At 34.7% G+C, this 20605-nt stretch overlaps 2 protein-coding genes across 4 annotated transcripts in view; one reads left to right on the top strand and one right to left on the bottom strand.

Moving 5' to 3' along the window:
* Positions 1-464: 464 nt before the first annotated feature.
* si:dkey-183i3.6 (LAT2 domain-containing protein) lies at positions 465-11914 on the bottom strand. Its single transcript, XM_042498754.1, has 12 exons — positions 11817-11914; positions 5998-6102; positions 5542-5590; positions 4804-4847; positions 3825-3858; positions 2396-2430; positions 2241-2282; positions 2125-2155; positions 1980-2035; positions 1793-1852; positions 1629-1685; positions 465-880 (listed from the first exon to the last, which is right to left on the bottom strand). The coding sequence occupies exons 2-12, from the start codon at positions 6098-6100 to the stop codon at positions 849-851; spliced, it is 543 nt and encodes a 180-aa protein (XP_042354688.1). The 5' UTR covers positions 6101-6102; positions 11817-11914; the 3' UTR covers positions 465-848.
* Positions 11915-12875: 961 nt separating this feature from the next.
* The window catches only part of kctd7 (potassium channel tetramerization domain containing 7), a 13739-nt gene continuing 6009 nt past the window's right edge, over positions 12876-20605 (top strand). For all 3 annotated transcript variants that reach the window (XR_006106438.1, XR_006106439.1, XM_042498752.1), the window contains exons 1-2: positions 12876-13458; positions 16702-16871. Coding sequence is in view for 1 of the 3 variants with exons in the window: in XM_042498752.1 (XP_042354686.1) it covers positions 13150-13458; positions 16702-16871 (479 nt within the window). In the remaining 2 variants the exon portion in view is untranslated. The remainder of the gene's footprint in view (positions 13459-16701; positions 16872-20605) is intronic.

Genomic DNA, 20605 nt, shown 5'->3' with positions numbered 1-20605 from the left:
CTCAAGTACTGTACTTTAGTATAAATTTGATATACTGGATGTGAGTGTACTTAACTTGAGTGATTTTTTTCTCATGTCGCCTTTTACTTCAGCTACATTTCAGAGAGAAATATTTTTTACTTTACTACATGTATCTGACAACTTTCGTTACTTTACCGTTAAGATTTTTTGCACACTAAATGTAGATAAAAAATAAAAATACAGCTAAAAGTTTGGAGCTTTTGCAAAAAGAAATTTATTTTCAAAAATTATAATACAAGCTTTTTTTAGGTTTCTAAATAGAAGTGAAAGTCACTAAAGTAATAAATGTCACTTTTGAAATAGTTAATACTATGGGTGAAAGTTTGGGGGACACTCAGGAGACACATCCCTCCTCAAAATTTAGAACATGTGCATTTACCCTCCCAATTAAAACATGAAAGTAGCAGAGGACTCCTTTTTATTAAGACATTTACACCATAAAATGATGCTGAAAATGCTTAAATTGGTGCATAAAAAGTCACCAGAATTCACAAAATTAAATATAAATGCTCAGATTTTTTTGGCAGAGGACCCCCAAACCTTCCATTTCACATGTAAACCCACAACCTTGTTTATTACTCTGAAGTTCACATCAAATTCTTCGACAAGATTATAAAAAAAAACATTTGTCTTTTATGTCTGTGGATTTTTAACCACTAGATGGCAGCCTCAGTTTTCGCACACAATAAAGGTCCAACCTCATTTTATTCACATGACAGTGCAGGAATAAAGAAATGTAACTTTTACTCTCAATTTCAGAAAATAGAAACTACAGAGTGCAGGCTGATGTTTTCTGGTGCTGTCAGTGGAGTCCGCATCAGGTGCAGTCAGCCATTTTCATTCACATAATCTGGTTCATCTGTTACAGAAGACGATAGATAAAATGCAAGATGTGTTTTCAAAACCTTTATGTAATAACATCATATCAGCTATATTGCAAGAAAGTTATAGATTTGGAAAATTATATTTATAAAAGCTTGGGGAAAATGTCATGGGCAAAATATAATATATAATAAAAAAAAATATAGCCTAAGGAAAAAACTGTATCTGTTTAGCATAAAAACATATTTAAAATGGTGTTACAGGTTTGTTATATTTTTAAGCATTTTTTCCCTAGTTTGTTTGCCGTTTGTTTTGTTTTTGTTTTTTTATTTATTTAATTTTATTTTGTTTTGATTTTTTTTACTGATTGTTAGGTAATTTTCTTGTATTTTATATTACTTGATTTTTTAAAAATAATTTCTTCTTTAATTGCCTTCTTCCTATGCTTTTGACCCAATTTGTTAAGGTTTCAAAGGGTGACAATAAATAGATAATTAAGGTATGATTTTATTATCAGTTTACTATCTATAGGTCTTTAAAAGTCTTCATACAAATCATTGAGTTTCCTCCAAGTTTCCTCCTTCCTTATCAATTATTTGGCTAAATGTTGCAGCTCAGCTTCACTTAATTCTATCTGTAGGTTCAAATCTGGTCATGTATTATACAAAATTTCCTCTGCTTTAGGAGAATATTTTGGTATTCTCCAATCTTGGGCAACAAAAAACCATAGAATATACGTCTTGTGAAGGTAAACTTAATAAATAAGTATTAGTCATGACGCTCACCGTCCTCTTGCTCTTGCACTCGGCCCAGAAAGTCAGAGTTCTCGTAGTCGTCATCATCTGTCCGGTAAAGCAACAGTATGAATGAGTCCAAATTTTGCATCCTGTAATTTTGAGATATTATTTTTATTTCTGCATCAGTGTTATGATACAATGATTGAACATACCATCTTTTATTGCCAATGATGTGATGATGTTCTCATAGACACCTGGAGTCTCACCAGCATCTATAAAAGAAAAAGAAATACATATGATTAATGTTAAAACTAGAAACAATTGGTTATTAACACACTTCCAGTTTTTTTTCCACTATTTAAGTTTTTATACAGTAGTCTGAAGGATACAGATTCTGACCTGTTAATCTTGAGCCAGTCTTTTCATTTTCATACACTGAGATTGGGAGTGGATCTCTATAAAACAGTATTCAAATATGACATGTTTTAAGCTTTCTTTATCTTTATTTAATGAGAAAATGTATAAAAATAGCTTAAATACTTACACATATGTATGTTCAGGACCTCCTGTTTGAGCTATGGCAACACAGGAATGATAAATATATGTGAAAAAATTATAAATTCTTAAATGTATTTTTGTGAATTATGTGTGTAAACCTACCATCTGAGATATTTTGATAGTCTGACTGTTCATCGTTTGCAGCTGTTACGCATAAGACAGTAAATGTAAATCTCTTGCATAATAGAATAGAGTCAGTATTGTTATTGGTGTCAAAATATTTGACTAGAATATATTCAAAAGCACGAGGAGTTTACCTGTTGAAAGGTCCTCAAAATTCTCTTGAATTTCACTGTAAAACATGAAATTGTATTATTCTGTGAGGTCAAATATGTGTCACATTTTAAATCTGCCAGAGACGCAGCACCTCATTAACTGGTAATGAAGTGCTTAGCGTATTTTTTTTATAGGGAAATAATCCCTCCATTAAAATAACAAATTGTTGTTTTTATATTTATGTTAGTGTACAGATTAAACAAAGGAGATAAAATGTATTAGCCCTTTGAAACCTAAGCAAAGTTGCCTGATTTTTTTCAAGAACATATGAAGGAGGCACTTTGAAAGAATTTACCCTAAAAAAAAATTGTAAGAAACAAGTAAAATTTACAATAAAATATCCTGAAAATTAGCAAAAAAGGACAGTTAAAAAAACAGACAAGGAAATTACCTGAAAAAAGTGCCAAATTAATATATAAATATATTTATGGAACATCATGTTAAATATACTATTCTAATTAATAAATATGCATTTCTCATGACATTTTTTCCCTATTATTTTTGTTAATTTTTTCTTTCTCTCATCACATCATTTATCTTGTCACATTTGACTAATTTCTTGCAATTTGTGGGACATTTTTGCCATACTGCTCATTGCCTTTATTTCAGTGCTTTCAAAAGAAATAAAAGCAATTTGTTTCTAAAGTTTAAATGCTTGTGAAAGACATTTGAACACTGCAAAAATAAAACTGTTGTTTCCCCTGCTTTTAATATTTATGCTAAGCTAAAATAAACAACATTTCTCCAGCTCATAGTTCCCCCGCTAAAAAATATATATATATATTTTTTTTTACATTTCTGTTTGTGTTCCAGTTTAACAAAGGAGATCGAATGTATTAATTTGTGATATTTTGAGATTTTGGTAGGTGTTTTTCAACCTTTATACAAAGCCAGGGTAGTTGTTTACCCCGGCTTCTATGCTAAGCTAAGCTAACCACATGTCTCCAGTTCATACCCCACTAAAAGAAAAAAAAGGTGGGGTGTTATATTTCCATTTGTGTAGCGATTTAAACTAAGGACGTCAGATGTATTAATTACTAATATTTTGAGGTTTGAGTGGGTGTTTTTTTTAACCTTTAACAGACAGGCTAACTGTTTCCACCTGTTCCCACTCTTTATGCTAAGCTAACAGTGTCTCTATAGCTCTGTACTGAATGCACTAACACGAGAGTATTATTGATTTTCTCATCACGCACATGGAAAAAAGCCAAAGAAAAGCGTTACTCCCCCAAATTTTAAACTTTAAAGACATGTTAATACTTTGCCAAAGCACTGTTCAATAAAAGGATTCTAGTTCACACAGCAATTACAAGTCGATTTGAATAGATGGCGTGCCACAGACTAATAGCCTATCAGGAGGCCTATGTTGTTATAATAAAATCAGATTATGTGATGTGGAAATATACATACACTGTGGTTGAAGTGATCTGATTTGCTCTGGTAACTGAAAAAGAAAACGGCAATAAAAGTCAGTTAAAGACAGCGGTGGAAGGACGGTTGCAACAAGTCGTTGATGGTTGCAACAAGTTGTTGCAACTGTCCCCAAGTTAAGCAGCCATATCAAAACAGCCCACAAAACTGTATTTTCCAACATGTGTCACTGTGATTACATTAAAGGATAGTTCACCCAAATTTTGTTTTTAAGTAACCATATCATTGTTATGGTCCATTATTAAGTAGTGAGCCATTATTGTTTATCATACACTGAATAAATCCTTTAAAAGTAGAATTTTTACTTTTAAGTTTTCACTAATCCATATATCCAAGAGGGTTACTAACAGAGGAGTTCCCCAAAAACAAATTCAATAACTGTTATTTGATAAATATGACAAAATAAATAAATAAATGCTGAACTAATATTAATGTATAAATAAATGATATTAGGATATAATAATACAACAATGCATATTTTCAACATACTTTTCTTATTGAGACAAAATGAAAAAGTTAACTAATTCAATTTAATATAGTTTTAACATATTGCAACCGTCCTCAGGGTTGGGGTCGGCAGCAACATCTGACCTTTTTTGTTCAAATAAATATTGGGAACAATTTGAAGTTTATATGGTATGGGTAAATAGCAGACAGATGTAAGGTTAATAAATTTAAATTTGGTTGGGGTTAGTTCAAATAGTCTCTGAGTTACTGAGAGAATTGCAAATCGTGTTGCAACCGTCCCCAGTCTCCCCCTACAATATTGGACTTGAAATGCAGTTGAGTAGTAGTGTGGAGTTGGAAATACTCAAGTGAAGTAAATGTGTCTCAGATTTGTTCAGTATTTGAGTAACTGTACTTCCATCACTGGTTAAATATTTTTATTAAAAGCAAATAATGAATAGAAATAACTTCTCATTTACCAACAACAGATACAGAATCTGATTTACTTTACCTGTTTTTGATTGTGTCACAGCAAACATACTTCCCCCACGTAGGCTGTAAACATAATATTGTCAAAAAGTAAGGATGTTTATTATTACATATTCAATTAAACAAGACTCACACTTTACCGCAGTGTAAACAGACTGACTGATGTATGCTTTTTTACTTTAGATGAAGGCCAATGGTAAAATTAAGGTTTTTATTTACTATTAATGATTGATAAAATGTTTTTATAAAGACTTTTAATTATAGGTTGTTTTTTTACATTTATAAAAAAAAATGGATAGTATGTAAAGGTGATAAAGATTCTTAAACAGGTAATACAGGTGATTTTTATCCATTTTATCATTATACATTACCTTATACATCCATGATAAATTGTGATGGATGTAGATAGTTTGGGTTATAATTTTACAGTTGTTTTTTTTTTTCTCCTAGTTAAAAAAAATCGAGTAGAAATAATGGTTAAAGCTATGATCTACTGTGGAACAAATTAAGGCGAGATACTGTCTTGTGTTGTCTTTTCCTAGTTTTTAATGCTGCATTACAGCAAATTGTTGTAATTTTCTGATGACTCACCTATGTAGTCATTATATCCACATTACTAATGATTATTTGTCAACGATCTCATTGTATAAATACTTTATGCGCGACGATATCATCACATTATCAATTTGTGATCAAAAACATTGTGACATTTGATTTCCTCCATATTGCCCAGCCCTAGAACAAATTCTTTATCACTTACAATGTCTGTGGCTGTGGGTCGTATATTTGGTGCTCCTCGTGTATGATTTCTGCAAGAGATACAAAGCAGTGAAGTAGTAGTTTGTGATACTTTTATAATGTCCACTTTGAATTTAGCTGCTTATGAAGACAGACATTTGTGCAGAACTGTGCAACTCTAACGTCTTTGACATGTGGACCTGAATGCACCACAATCAGTGCCAGCCATGCAGCACACTCTCACTCATACACTCCCCACACCACTCATAATACAGAGAACCTACTACTTAAATCTATAAAAAAAAAAAAAAAGCACTAGAAAAAGTTTAGTGTGAAAAGTTGCCTCCGCAAAATGTGCCTGCAAAAACAGGCGAAGCAGCCAAAAACAAGCCCACATTTGACTCAGATCAAGTTGTTCATCCACCACCACTTACTACTGTGGCATGCACAGATAACATACTGAGAGACACACACTTACTGGATTTCTTTTTGCATCGTAGGCAGAGGACCGACATCAGACTCAGTGACAACACCGACACAACTGTCAGGACTGCAGCCAGCACACTTGAGTTTTCTATCATACCTAAAACACACAGAAATACGCAGCTATGATGTGGCTTTAGAGCGGACTGACACACTGTGGCAGGCGTTCACAGGTCAACAGTTATTCATCATGTAATCGTGGCTGAAGTAGCTGCTGTTTTCCTGTGAAGATACAGCGGTCCACAGGATGTGGTTGGCCAAAACAAAACTGAAACCCAGTTTCCCCTTTATATATGAGACTAACACCAAGTGCACTGCCTCTTAGGAACCAACACTTGCTGCCATTAGCATTGAGTAACAAAGTACATTTACTCAAGTATTGCACTGAAGTACAAATCTGAGGTACTTTATACTTATACTCCACTACATTCCTGAGTCAAATATTGTACTTTTTACTGCACTGCTTTTTCTGACAGCTTTAGTTACTCTTCAAATTACATTTTTAGTAATTAGTAATAGTTCTTTATGGTTATTTCCTGCACTTTGATTGGTTCACACAATGTGGATCTGGGGGTATGTTGGGAATTAATAGCGTTAATGTTAAGTAGATTCAGGAAAAAGAAGTGAAACAATTTGTGGTGTACTTTTTAAATAACTCGGGGCTTGTGGGGAAGGTATCAGGTATTTAAAGTAAAAAAAGCTCAAGTCTGAGTGAAGTCATTGGAGTTAGAGTCCAAGTCCAGTTGCAAGTCTATTTCAGATTTTGTCAAGTTGAGTTTAAAGTCATCACAGGCTATTTGTGACTTGACTCTGACTCGAATCTGAGTCATTAGACTTAAGTCCACACCTTTGCTGAATACCTCTTCCATCAGTGCCCAAAGAACTGATATGAGAATATTTTAGAAAATATTATACAGTCTTAAAGTTATTTATATCTATATCTACAGCAACCATTTTTTACAAAGGTCAATTATAGACTCCAGTTTAAAATCAATAGTCATAAACAACCATTTCAAATCTAAAAGCTGTGTTTCTAAAGTGATATGGCGGTTGACCCAAAAAACAATTTCATGTCTCACGCGCCACATCTCTTCTCAAGCAAGCTGCTCAGTCAGCAGGTTTTTGAAGTTGCTTCATGTACCTAAAATAAACAGCAAATTAGTCCTACAGCATAAGATAGTGAAGAAGAAAAGAGATGAACTGTATTCTCTGATTGTCTGTCTGAAGACTGGTTATCTAAGTGACAGATTTAATTAGGATTTGTGACACAGATTAATAGATAAAAATGTTTTGGTTAATATACATTTGAATAAATCTAATTATAAAGGCTGAGTCACACTAGCTTTTAAAATTTTCAAAGTAAAATCAATGGAAGTCAATGGAATCTGCGTGATTAGTGGATTGCCGGGTGTTTGAGTTATTGGCCACACAGATGTCTGCCTTTTCTCCAATATAATTGAACTAGATGGCGCTAGGCATGTGTTGCTCAAAGTGCCAAGAAAAAAAAATTCAGTTGGAAAACTCAACAGCAATGTCGCTTTCAAGAAATTATGATCCGGCTACTCAAGATAATCCACAGACTTTTATTTGAGTGGTTTCATGTAGGAACTATTTTCTCTGTAAACATAAGTGTGCATTTACTGCCAGTGCATCTAGCGCCACTGAGCTATCTGATGTTACAGCTCATCTGAGGAAGACGCCATCCGTGCAGATGCACGCTTCCTAATGCGAATTAATTTCCTAATTTCCTCACACCAAAACAATCTAATTTGATAAATAGCTCTACAGATAAGAGGCAAAATATGTTTTTTCTAAACTTTGGACATACACTTTCTCTTTGCGGTCTCTAATGCAAATTACATCTCATTATATCACGTTGTGAGGAGCTGAGTTGTGATTGTAAAAAATAAGATGATACAGCTGAGGAGGTTGGAGTCCCCTCAGCTGTTTGTGTCTCTGCTGTCCATCTCTCAGCAGGAGGTAGATGAGCTGTTGAGTCCGATAGCCTCAGGAAGAAATGACTTCCCATGGTGCATCATGCTTTTATCAGTCTGCTGCTGAAGGTGCTTCTGTGCAGGAGGTTGTAGACAGGGTAAGGGTGAATTTTCACCGTTGAAAAAACAGTGAGCCACCTTGTCTTGATCTTTTGAAGAGCCAGAGAGTCGAAACATGATGGAAGGTTTCCTAACCAACTGTCAGTGTTGCACCAGAAACTCTTTTGAACCTTCTTTGTCAGAGTATAAACTGCTACACAAAAATGTGCAATTTGTTTTTGGATAGAGATAGCACAGATTTTGCTTGTGAACACTGTCGACAATACTGTTCAACACTGTTTCCTTGTGCACATTAATTATTAATCCTACAGCATGATTTATTAATTAGTTTGCACATATGACTTATTTCCGTCTGTGACTTGTGCCGCGGGTTTTATATGCTGGACTGTGGTTGTTCCATTAACACTGTTGTTGTCGAAAGGTCTTTGTGGTTTTAGTTGTACGTATCGAGTCGTGGTCGTACTGGAAAGTACTGTAAATCTTTCCACAGTCACCGCTCTGTCAAATTGCATCAGAAATTCCTGTGTTATTTCTTTGTGTTTATTGTACTCACTCTCTGCAGGGTCCCTGTGGATCCTTTAAAAGTCTGGCGTTAAATTAAATTTTATTAAATTGACATAAATTAATCTTTTAAAAGTCTTGACAATGCTCAGACATAGACAGTAGGATTTTATGAATATTTTAATTTTATTTTAATATTTTAAAATCTCAAAATAATTGGTAACTTTTGTGTTAAATATTTGAGTAAATTCCTTTTCTTAACCTCGTCATGATGGGAATCAAAGCAGTGCAATCTAATATGCAGACTGAGAAACACAAAATTGCCCAGAAAAAGCCAAAAGGAAAAAAGAGCCAGATGTTTCTCACTCCTATCGGTAAACCAAATAGACACTTTTATGATAATATAATATGTTCATTTTCTTCCATGCTTTCCACTCTAAAAGGGTTGTTTTTTCAACATTTGACGTAGATAATCTAGCTTTTTCACTTGACAAAAAAAAAGTCATGTTTAATTAGTTAATAACATTTGGGCAAAAGAAGTTGTCCTTCAATTTTGGTTATTAGAAAGTTGGTCTTAATTCATTCTGAGTGGCATAACAAAAGGTTAAAGAGGTCTTAAATCTATCTTGGCTTAAACTGCAGGAACCCTGCTCTGTCTTCATGAGGCTTTCAGGAGCTGCTGCAGAAAAAAGAGATTGCATTATACTGCTGTTTTTTTATATGATGCCGCTGGATTAGGCTCACAGGTTGCAGATCACAGGTGGGTACAAGGTAGAGGAGACAAAGGTAGAGGGAAAAACAAGGTGACAACTTAAACTACACATTTTTTAAACTGTAACGTGTACACTAAAACTACTGGCTCAGGTTACTAACCCAGTTTCAGGGTGGGCTTTGGGTCTTTCTTTGGGTTGTTTTCTGACGCAGAAAGAATAATGACTCATACTAGCTAGTGTTGACCCCACACAGGTGACTCATCCTCTTACTCACAAGACTTTTTTGGGGTGTATTTTATGATTTTATATTCATGTATTCATGGGAGTCGATGCTAGATTGACCAAGTATTGACTGGCCCAAATTGGGTTAAAAGTGACCCTTTTTTTTAAGCGCTTAAGCTTTTTTCTGTTTGTTTGTTTTGCATTGAGGATTGATTATAGTGTATACTAATATTGTTTCTGACTTAGTGTGGACTAAATATTACACAGTACAATTCAACAGCCCCACAGGCTACATTTTTCATAATGACTGTAAAGTTCAATCAAAGCCTCTATAAAACTGTTTATGAGACTGCACTGATTTCAGCTCAGTGTACCTGATAAACTGGTAGCTAAGTGTACGCTATATAAAAATGAATGTTATTAATGCCATTCAAATGTGACATATTTGTATATACAGAATAATTGAACGGCATCCCACATATTGACTCAATATACTGGAGTTAATACATACACAGTTTTAATACATTGACTTTCATCTTATTTTTCTCATATTACAAATATTGCATACTAGCCTGTTTGCGCAGCTTCAAGTGTATACCTCCCTATATGTCACTGCACATATTAAATAAGCATGTGAAAAATAAAACCTTCGAATCTGAAATCGTATAGAATATGCACTTAACTCTTGTTTTACCCCCTAATTATTAAGCACCATTTTTTTTAGGAAAAACACCTTAAAATGTACTTTTAAAGCTTCTTTTTGATTCGCTACAATACCAAAACCATATCATGTATCGTCATTTCAAAAATGAATTATACTGTAACTGCTTTATACATTTCTCCCGCACTTACTGTCTGAACACTGTAATTATGTTAAAGTAATTTAAAGAGTTATTTAAAAGCTTATTACAGTATTTTAAGGTAAAAAAAAGTATATACAGTGTAATTTCAGTATATTCTAACCCATTTATTCCCGCACATACACAATATTCTTTATTGATAGTCTACCACACTATTAAAAAAAGGAAAGAAAATACTTTATTTTTACTAAAGTCCTGTATCCACAGAGGCAGATGTTGGTTCTGCATAAGGTTTCTGCCTTTAAAAGGAAGTTTTTCCTCCCAACTGTCCACTGTTACACAATACAAGGAAATAAAAAATGCTTGCTCTTCATAGGAATTTGTTTGAATTATTGAGTCTCTGTAAATTAAAGTAGTACTGTTTAGACCATGTTCTTAATGTGTGAGATATTTTTTTTATGATTTGGTGCTATTTATAAAATTGACTTATGACTTATTCATTCTGCAGCAGAAATGTTACATATCACTGGACTACTTTTACTAATGAATCAATTAAAGAGAATACTAATGCTTTTCTTATGTTTTAGCCAGTTGAGAGCATGAAAAAGCAAAACTATATAAACAGTTTGTTTAATCTATAACAATACTCTTTTTTAATGAGATGGTCACATATTATTTGTAACTAGGCCTACTAAGCAGAATAAGTTGTAAAATAACCGCAACTGTATAACTCAGTCATAAATGTTAAGTATACTGAGATTTCTAAAGCAGCAGAACCACACTGTAAAAATACTCCATCAAAAGTAAAATATATATTATTTAGGTGCATATACGCAGCCATATGTAGTATCAAAAGTAAACTCATGATGCTGAGTGTTTTTTCTGTTGTTTTATAATTTCTAATGTATGTGTGCTAACAATGTTTCGGTTGTAGTTAGTCAATATGGAGCTCATTCGAACCAATTTGGATACTGCTGGGTATTTTCATTTATTCTACATACAAAACACATCATGAAATTATTAAATATGAGGCTGTTGTTATCATATTTTAAAAACTCATCATATTCTTTTTACAAACCAAGTCACTAAAGCTGTCAGATAGATGTAGTTAAGTATAAAGTACAATATTACCCCCTGAAATATAGTGGAGTAGAAGTATAAAGTAATTTCCATTATTCTTAAGTGCAGTACTTAGGTAAATGTATTCAGTTTTAACACCTCTGATTTTAGGGGTATTCATGTCGACCCAAATAAAAGAAAAACATGCCTAAAAAACACTCCACTTTTAACAAAAGCACTCAGTAGTGGTTATTCACAAATTTGAAAGTTTGTAAAGTATTCTATGTGTTTAATCAATCTGGACACATGTAAGTTGTAAATATCTCCACTTTGAATCCAGACATCCGTGCTGATAAAAAAAACTATGAGTCCTACTTCAGGTCCAACACAAACACACACATATATACTGTCCTCAACTTTAGCTAAACACAAGATTTCTTATCTGATATGTTTGCTTTGTTTTACCTTCAGTGTTGCGACTGTCTTCATTCCTCAGACACTGGCAGCAGTACAAGCTGTGCTTCCTCTTTCAACACCACATCCGTCACTCTCAGGGCCAAGCAGACCTCCCCGAAGAACACATCTACAATCTCTGTGGTTTGAAGTGGACAAAAAACATCAAACATTTTCATTTCATTTTATTCAAGTGCATAATGATGGTTACAAAGTCATCAGTGTTCCTGTTCAGATGTTGTTAAATGTACAGTGGTTGAAGAAGTACTCATATTTTTTTCTGTGTAAGTATACTGCCTTGTAAAATACTCTGTTACAAATAAAAGTCCAACATTCTGTATTTCACTGAAGTAAAAGTACAAGTTAGTAAAATCAGGAGAATCAGAAGGAAATATAGTAACAGAAAGTCAAACAGTCCCACTAAAACATAAGCAAGAAGAAAACTAAAGTTAGGATAAATATATATATAGAACTGATATTTATAGACTACATTTTATTCAATAAAAATAAAACTATACAGTGTAATATTATTATAATATTATAATAATAATAATAAAATAAAACTATGTTAAGCAAAAATAAATAAAAAATGAAGAGAAGAAATACATTTTCCTATTTGTTTACTATCACTGGGGGTCATTGAGTCTTATTGATTAAAGACACTACAATGTGCCAGTATAAAAAATTTTCAAGTTTTTATTTGAACCTATTTTTAGACTTAGACTTAGACTTAGATACGTTTATTTATCCCACTTGTGGGAAATTAACTTGTCACAGCAGCCGTGTGTACAGAAAAAAATCTATAAAAATATCAATATATACAAAATATAAAATATACAATAGTGCAAAAATAGGCATGTATCAAGAAAAACAAAAAAACAAAAAAACAAAATGATATTATTTGAGATGGATGAACAGATGATATTATTTTTTATATAAATATTATTATATTTTACGTTTTCTATTCGAGATGCTGAAGTTTCATGTTATAGCAGATTTTATTCCCTCGTGGCCAAGAGCGCTCCTTGACGTGATGACGGCGTGCATTTCTGACACGTGACAGCACGCATGAGCAAGAAAGCACGGGGCCCAGCTTGGACTGCTAACCTAAAACGCTTTGGATTAAATACCTGGCATACCTGTAGTGTTTTTATTATAATCATTGAAGGCGGAATCCCCCTCATTAACTTCCGCTTTCGCTCTGAGGGCGGGGGTGTGTTTCTGCAGCTGCACGAGCCCCACCCTCTGTTGTTGTTGTTTTTATTATTAATAACGGTCGCGCGCTGTGGCTCGTGCTATCAACCGCTGATTTGTTGCCGCCGCCGAGAGTTGGCTCGCCGCGCGCATGCAGCAGAATGGCTCGAGCGGTTCCAACGGTTCTGACGGCGGCAGCAGGGATCGCCAGGCTCTGTCCTTCAGCCCGCTGCCCGCCGCCACGACACGGGTGAGGCGGTTCATCCAGGAGAGACGGACGCTGCCTCTACCCAGAGTGATGGTGGTATTCTCGGCCGCGGGGGACACCGATAAACCGGGCGATGCCATGTCCAGCTCGGACTCTGCTGCGGAGGACGAGTTCCGAAAGCCGGCCTCCCCAGCCCCGAGCTTCACCCTCGGCACGCCGCTCCGCTCCTCGCTCAACCCGCCGGAGCAGGAGGTAACGTTAGGCCGCTTCTGTACCGGCCTGCTTAACCGGAGAAAAACACGTTAAATCAGCACACAAACAAGCTAGCAAGCAGCCACCACGCTGACATGACATTTAGCATCAGAGGATTTAGTATTTAACCCTTTGAAACATGAAGCTACACTTTTCTTTTGCTGTCACCTTTTTCAAGTATTTAAACGTTTGGATCTTGAACAAAATTCTGCAATTTCTTTCAAACACATGGAGGATAAGTCATGAGGTAACTTGGAGTAACTTTGAAATGTTCCAGGAATTGCAGGAAATTAGTAAACCTAGCAAATGGTTTAAAAAAAACTGAAGAAAAATGTCTAGGAATAAAAAAAAAAGGAAACAGCCTGGGAAAAAACTAGGCTATATTTATAATTTTTTTGTAACCATAGTTACTGTAGGCTACACATATTTTTTGGTTATTGTAAGATTAGATATGATAAAATAATTCTTTTTTTAGTCCCACAATGGGTAAATTTGTAGTGTTACAGCAGCAAGCAAAAAAAAAAATTAATTAGTAAAACAACAAGGTGCAAACTCAACAGTTAAAAAAATATTACATCAACTGCACATGGAGGATAACTGCGCTTTGAGTTACTTAAGTCACCATAATACTTACATACTAGCGGAAATAATTCCATATTATTTTGGACACACAGAGTTAAGTTTTATTATCATATACAGCAATTGCTCTCCTATCATTAGTCGCATTTGAACTATTGTTTGTTTCTAATATAATTTAATGAGTTCCTTTAAGTTGCTTGTTAATGATAATAATTGAGTGAGAGTAAGAGTAACCTAAGTTTTTACCTGCCATTGTTTGCTGGGAAAGTGAGTGTAACAGCCTCAAGTTGTCTTGTGCTAGAGTTGAGTGAGCAGAGAAGCTGGATGTCTGCTGTCTTGCTGTTTTGCTGTCAATTATAGAAGTTTAAAACAAGATATTGTAGCCCGCTTACATACCAGAAGGACTGGACAACACTACCAAACAAGGCAGAAGGGTCAGATTATTATACTTTAATAGTTAAAATTATGTTACGGAACTACTATAAATTTTGAAGCACCTTTTCCAGGTCATTTTCTTTCTTTTTTTTGTTGGTTTGTTTTTGTTTTGATTTAATGTTTTTTTGTCGTTGTTCATTTTAAAGCTAATTTTCAGGTTATTTTACTTGTGCTTTTTAACTAAATTCTGCTCATGTGTGGGTCATTTCTTCTCATTGTTTTCCTTCCATGTTTTTGACAGAAATGAGCCAAATGGGCTCAAGTTTCCAAGGGTTAATTACCAGTGGTGGAAGAAGTACTCACATCTAATACCACAGTGTAACTACCTCAAAAATGTACTTAAGTACAGTGCTTGAGTAAATGTTCTTTGTTACTCTCCTGCCCTTGGTAACATAAGAAATAAGTAACAGCTGTTATCCACAACAGTAGAAAATTATTCAAAACACTAATTCTCATCATTCTGATATTCACCCAATTCAAGTTTCAATACTACTAAAATAATATTACTATCACTACAGAATTATGACTTACATCTTAAGAATATGGCTATTTATACAGGGGTCAGAGGTCAGCTGGCAGGTTTCTGTCATGATTGGCTTGCAGGTTTGTCACATGACTTGTGATAATGAGTGGCTACAGCAGAATAATCCAATTATTTCTGTGGTCTGGCAGTGAAGTCAAAGACAGGCTATTCACAGATCTTTGGATAATATGAGGAGGTATTAAATTAAATTCTTTTAAAATTAAGTTTGGTCTGGTGAGGATGCAGTTTGTTAAACAAAAACAACAATGAAGAAATCAGTACTCTTCTCATAGGGTAGTTTATCCATGTGTGCATGTGCAGGTGGTGGGTGCTGTATGTCATTTAACTCCTTTAAGGTAATACACTACCTGCAGAAATAGTATAAGTAGTACCGGTCATGGTTACAGAGTTAATCACCCTGTTAAACTTTTAATTTTAGAAGGGATTAAAGAATAATGCACATTGTCAAACACTTACTTACTTAATGACTTACAGATCATAAATCAGGTAAGATTATTATAGACTAATAGTGCCAGACCATATATTGACAGTACATACTGTATGTATACATATTTAAAATATAAATGTAAATGTAAATATCCATTCAAATTAAGGTCAATTAGATCTTCCAAGTTTAAAAAAGATTAAAAGATTAACCACTTTCCGGGGCTGCAAATCATCAAATACAAAAATTGAATATACAAAGAGAAATCAAACATCATAAAAACAGAAACTTTCACGAACACGTAACTAAAACTGGGCCTTTAAAAAAAGTGAGGTCACAGAACTTTTTTCATAACATTAGTAATGTTATGAAAATAAGTTACGCTAGTAATCTAGTTAGTAGATGTACAGGTTACTTTTCAGTTTCTGGAATATAGCTATATTATTTTTTAATGTTTGACAAGCCTTGTTTAAGTCTTTTAAGTCCATTAACACATTCGTATAAATAGAAGGCCTTAATGTATTAAAATGTCTAAAATAAATCTTTCACAAATATTAAAAATGCTCAGACATGAGAAATAGGATTTTATGAATCTTTTTTTCTGACATTGTATTGTAAATTTATAACTGGTAACATGTTTTGTTTTTGTTTTTTACTTATTGTTATTATATTATTTTTTATTATTAAATATGAAAACATTGCCAAATTTGTCACACATGAATGTCACCAAAAAACATGTTTTATGATATGAAAATATTTGGGCAAAATTGTCCTTAACCCATAGCAATTAATATGGATTCCTGTTTTCTTTTTTTATTCAATTTTGGTTGGTGTAAAATTGGTCTTAAATTTTCTTCTGAGTGGCATTAAAAAAGTCTTAAAAAGTCCTAAATCTAACTTGCCTCAAGCTGTAAGAACCCTGATTAACAATTAATGACACAGTACTTAAATAAATACACCTGTGCACAATATTCTCCGTCCTAACATAGAGAAAATATCTGGGTAAAAACAAGTATTCGTTTGTGGTAAAATATGCCCTTTTAATATCTCTTGGTTAATCAAAATAAGTAATATTATTAATCAAATAAAACACTTTTATCCTTTCTTGTTGTACATTAAAATCTGTAAATTCTTGATGAAATACCCAGCCGTAGACCGTGTTATGGCTGGAATATCTCGATGTTTTTCATCCATTCAACACTTTGTTTTTATGTTGTGTTACAGGACCACTAGCATGCCTTTGATTTCCATGTTTTCTTAGTTTCCAGAGGTCATCTCTCTGAACGTTGGGGGCACGTACTTCACCACTCGCCTATCCACGCTGCGGCGATACGAGGACACCATGTTGGCCGCCATGTTCAGCGGGCGCCACTACATCCCACGTGATGCTGAGGGACGCTACTTCATCGATCGGGATGGAGCGTATTTTGGGTGAGTTGCATTGTGTGTGTGTGAGCTTTTTTTAGACCAGAGAGCGCGGCCAAATATTGAATATCAACAGTAGATTTACTGTTGATTCAACGGACATACACTCACGCTTGATTGAGTCCAGTCAGATGGCTGAGAGGACTACGCTATATTTCTGAATGGTCTTTCATGCTTTTAGGTTGTAGAAAGTCCTCTTTATAATAAATGTTATTTGGTATGAAGGATTTGTTCTGTGCATTGAAAACAAAATGCTGTATGATGGTTCAACCAGACTGAGAACTGAAAGAGCTGAAAAAGACAAAGAAACCTCTGAGCAACCATCAGACAGAACTGTCAACGCTTTACTCTGCATTTCTGTCTTCAATCTGACATTGCGTCTACAAAGGGATTTCTGTGGGGGAAGGGGATTTGATTTTCCTGAATCACTAGAGATCAACGTATCTACCTGAATGTAACGTCAATTGAAGGCCAAACTCATAGGTAGCGACAACATACCTGTCTTGCCAGGGTTTTAAGAGCCAAGCGGTGCAAAGAAAGATAAACTACGATATCAGCCGATATTGAGAATAACAGACTGAATTATGCTAGTCAATTCAGATTTGGCTCCTCAATAGAAATATTCAACAATTTGTTTTGTTTTCCATGCAAACTTTTAAAGTTTGAATGGGTTTAGCGGGGGCTTTCAGTGTCACAGCAGAAATCACGTAGCCTAATATAGTAAACAAGCTAATGGCGCTAACGACAGGTTGGATATGTGCAACACTTTTTGACGACACTAGATATCAAACAAAAGCCTGAGACTGTTATTGTATCAACTTTCTGTGAGCTGCAAATTCACTACTGAGAAATCTCTGTGCTGCTGCCTGCATCTCAGCAGCTCACCTCTCCAAAGAGTGGCGAAAGTCAAGAGGACGCACTCCGCAGCAAAATCTGGGGATTCGAATAGCAGCATCTCTCTTGTGTTTAGCACTTGCCATTGTTTTTATTATTCCTCATTGGTTATGTTGCACCACTTAACAAACATGATCACAGTATGACAACGGCGGAAGTCTCACCCATAGTGTTGTTTGGTTAATTGTAAACCCCCCCCCCCCCCCCCCCGCAGTGCTCATTGGACATTTTTTGTGAAAACCAACCCCAGATTTAATTCAGTTCTTGTTGGCTATATTTGCATTTTTTCTGCACTGTATCTGATATTTTCTTGGCTTCCTCTTGGATGCATGCTGCTTACAGTCAGGTACTTGGTTGCTTACTTTATAATATTATAATATTTCAAAATTATTCCCAACCAGGAACATCTTGCACGGTGCAAAATAGAAATAAAATAAGAAAATACAGGCCGAGGACAGAGTCTCTGCAGATAAATACACTGACAAACACTTCTAGTGGGTCCTAAGTGGTGCTTGAAGGGTATTACTTTTGTTGATACATTGTTTTCTAGGACAGTCTCTAACAGTATACCCCAATGTGGTTGTTATTTATCTGTCTATGGACATCTTCTTATAAGAATGCCAGAAACACTTGGTAGAGGAGGGTTTTGTGAGAGAGTAGGATGTTTATAAAAGGCAGCTGAGAGATAGCAGAGGATAAGAAAAGTTCACACTCTGCAGTCTGAAAGAGGTTTTAAAGCCGCTGATGGCAGCTCATTATATTCTGACAGGTATCCGCGAGTCTCTCTGGCTTCTGTTTGTGCTGATTTACATATCTATTTCTGTGCTTATTTATGGACATACTGCATATACCTGTACCAATTAAAAAACTGGCAGATGCATGATGCTGCCAATTCAGTCTGTGTCTGGACAGTTACACAATAGCTTTTTATTTGGTTGTGTCGTTCTGCATTGCAAAGGAGTGAAGAGGGTGACAATGTTCTGTGCAAAGCAAAAACTGACAAACAAAGAAAGGTGTTAAACTGTGAATACTGTTTCAGCCATAGACAAAACAAATTATATTTAACTGAGAGGATAGCTTTTTTAAATTGGTGCAAACAGAAAGAGTTAAATAAATATCCTCAGAGACCCACAAGCTGCTACTGCAGTAATTACACTTTACACGTATTGTTATACTCTTATTTATATTTGTACATTTCTGTTCTTTTATAACACAGTTAGACTAAAGCCTATAGTCATGCTTAAATGTTTGCAGTTTGTTTTTGTACAGTTTTGCACCTGTTTTGTTGAATGTTGCATAATGTTGCATTTTTCATTTTTTGTTTTGCAGCGTAGGCCAAGAGAAACACAATTTTGTTCCTTTATGCAATGTATTGCACTGTGCTATATACAGATGGAGGAAAATTAAGTCTCTTACTTCCAATTTTATTTTAAACATAAAGCTTGCAACATAAAACAATCAATATGAAGTGCAGCAATAAACAATTGACAATGTTTTGAGTTAGTTTCAGTTTTCCACCTCTGCTCTGCTAAAGAACAGCACAGAAAAGAGTCCCAAACCAGGTTCTGTGTCTGTTTTTTGTTTTGTTTTTTTTCCTTTGTCTGTCAAATGGTCTGACTGCAGACTAGTTAGTAACAAGAAAACATTATGATTTATTCTCATTAATTGTGATTATTATTATGGGAATATTACAACTTTATCTCAAAATATTACAACTTTTTTCTCAGCTTCCCAGAGAAGACAGATATGTGGGATGTGTTTTAAACATGCAGAAATACTACTGAAGCACATATGGGCTATTTAAGTGTTCATGATTAAAATACAATGAATTAATTCATCATTGATGTGAATAGTTGGCACATGCACATTTAAAGAGTTGCCCCCCCCCCCCCCCAAAAAAAAAACAACAAAAAATACAAAATGCAGCGTAGGCTGATGGGAATGTCATTAATATTGCAGTTATTTGGTTATAAAGTTTAAGTTAAGAGATCACTATAGGGACATGGATGTCTTAAACAAATTTTCTTAGCAATCTTTGTCAAGACATTTTACCCAAAACCACAAATATTGACCACATGGTGGCACTAGAGCAAGGACACTTGACTTGCTTTGCTTGGGGGCCACTGGATTGTGATTTTTAGGATTTTAGGGTATTTCTCAGATTTTAGGAGGTTTCCAGAATTTTACGTTGTTTCTAGGACTTAAGGACATTTCTTTGATTTTAGCACGTTTCTTGGATTTTAGGATGCTTCTATGACTTCAGAACATTTCTACTGACTTCAGGATGTTTTAAGATTTTAAAGGGAAGGGGATTCTCAAATGACACTTTAAGAATAAAGCAAGATAAAGAAGCTCAATGCTGCTTTGTGCACTTTGGCACCTTATGTATACTAAAAGTCCAAAAACAATTTCCAGTGTGAATCACTTTATTTTTATTGTGAATTAGAAAATAAATAGTTGGGGGGCCACCTAGCACCCTATCAGGGGCCACAATTGGCCCGTGCACCGTAATTTATGTATCACTGCGCTAGAGGAAAAGTCGGAGCTTCATCAGGGTCTGTGGGCATCATCGTCTGGAGAACATGAATGTACAAAATGTCATAAGAAATTTAAGTTTGGACCAAAGTGGGCCGCTAGCGTTGCTAAAAAGCAAAAGCAAATAGCTTTAAATATGAATGTGATGACAAGCTGAGTCAAGATGTATGACTTATGTAAGAAGTGGGCTGGGGTAAGGTCAGTTCTGTACGAATGTGTCTATGTGAGGGGGTGTGTATTAAAGATTTAAAAAGAAGGAGCAAGCAGAATGAGAATATATGTAACTATATAAAGAAGTACAATAAGAAACC

This window comes from Plectropomus leopardus, chromosome 13 (assembly GCF_008729295.1).
Source record: "Plectropomus leopardus isolate mb chromosome 13, YSFRI_Pleo_2.0, whole genome shotgun sequence".
Taxonomy (NCBI): Eukaryota; Metazoa; Chordata; class Actinopteri; order Perciformes; family Serranidae; genus Plectropomus; species Plectropomus leopardus.
Note: the sequence above shows the minus strand (reverse complement) of the source record. Positions and strands in the feature narration are given on the sequence as shown.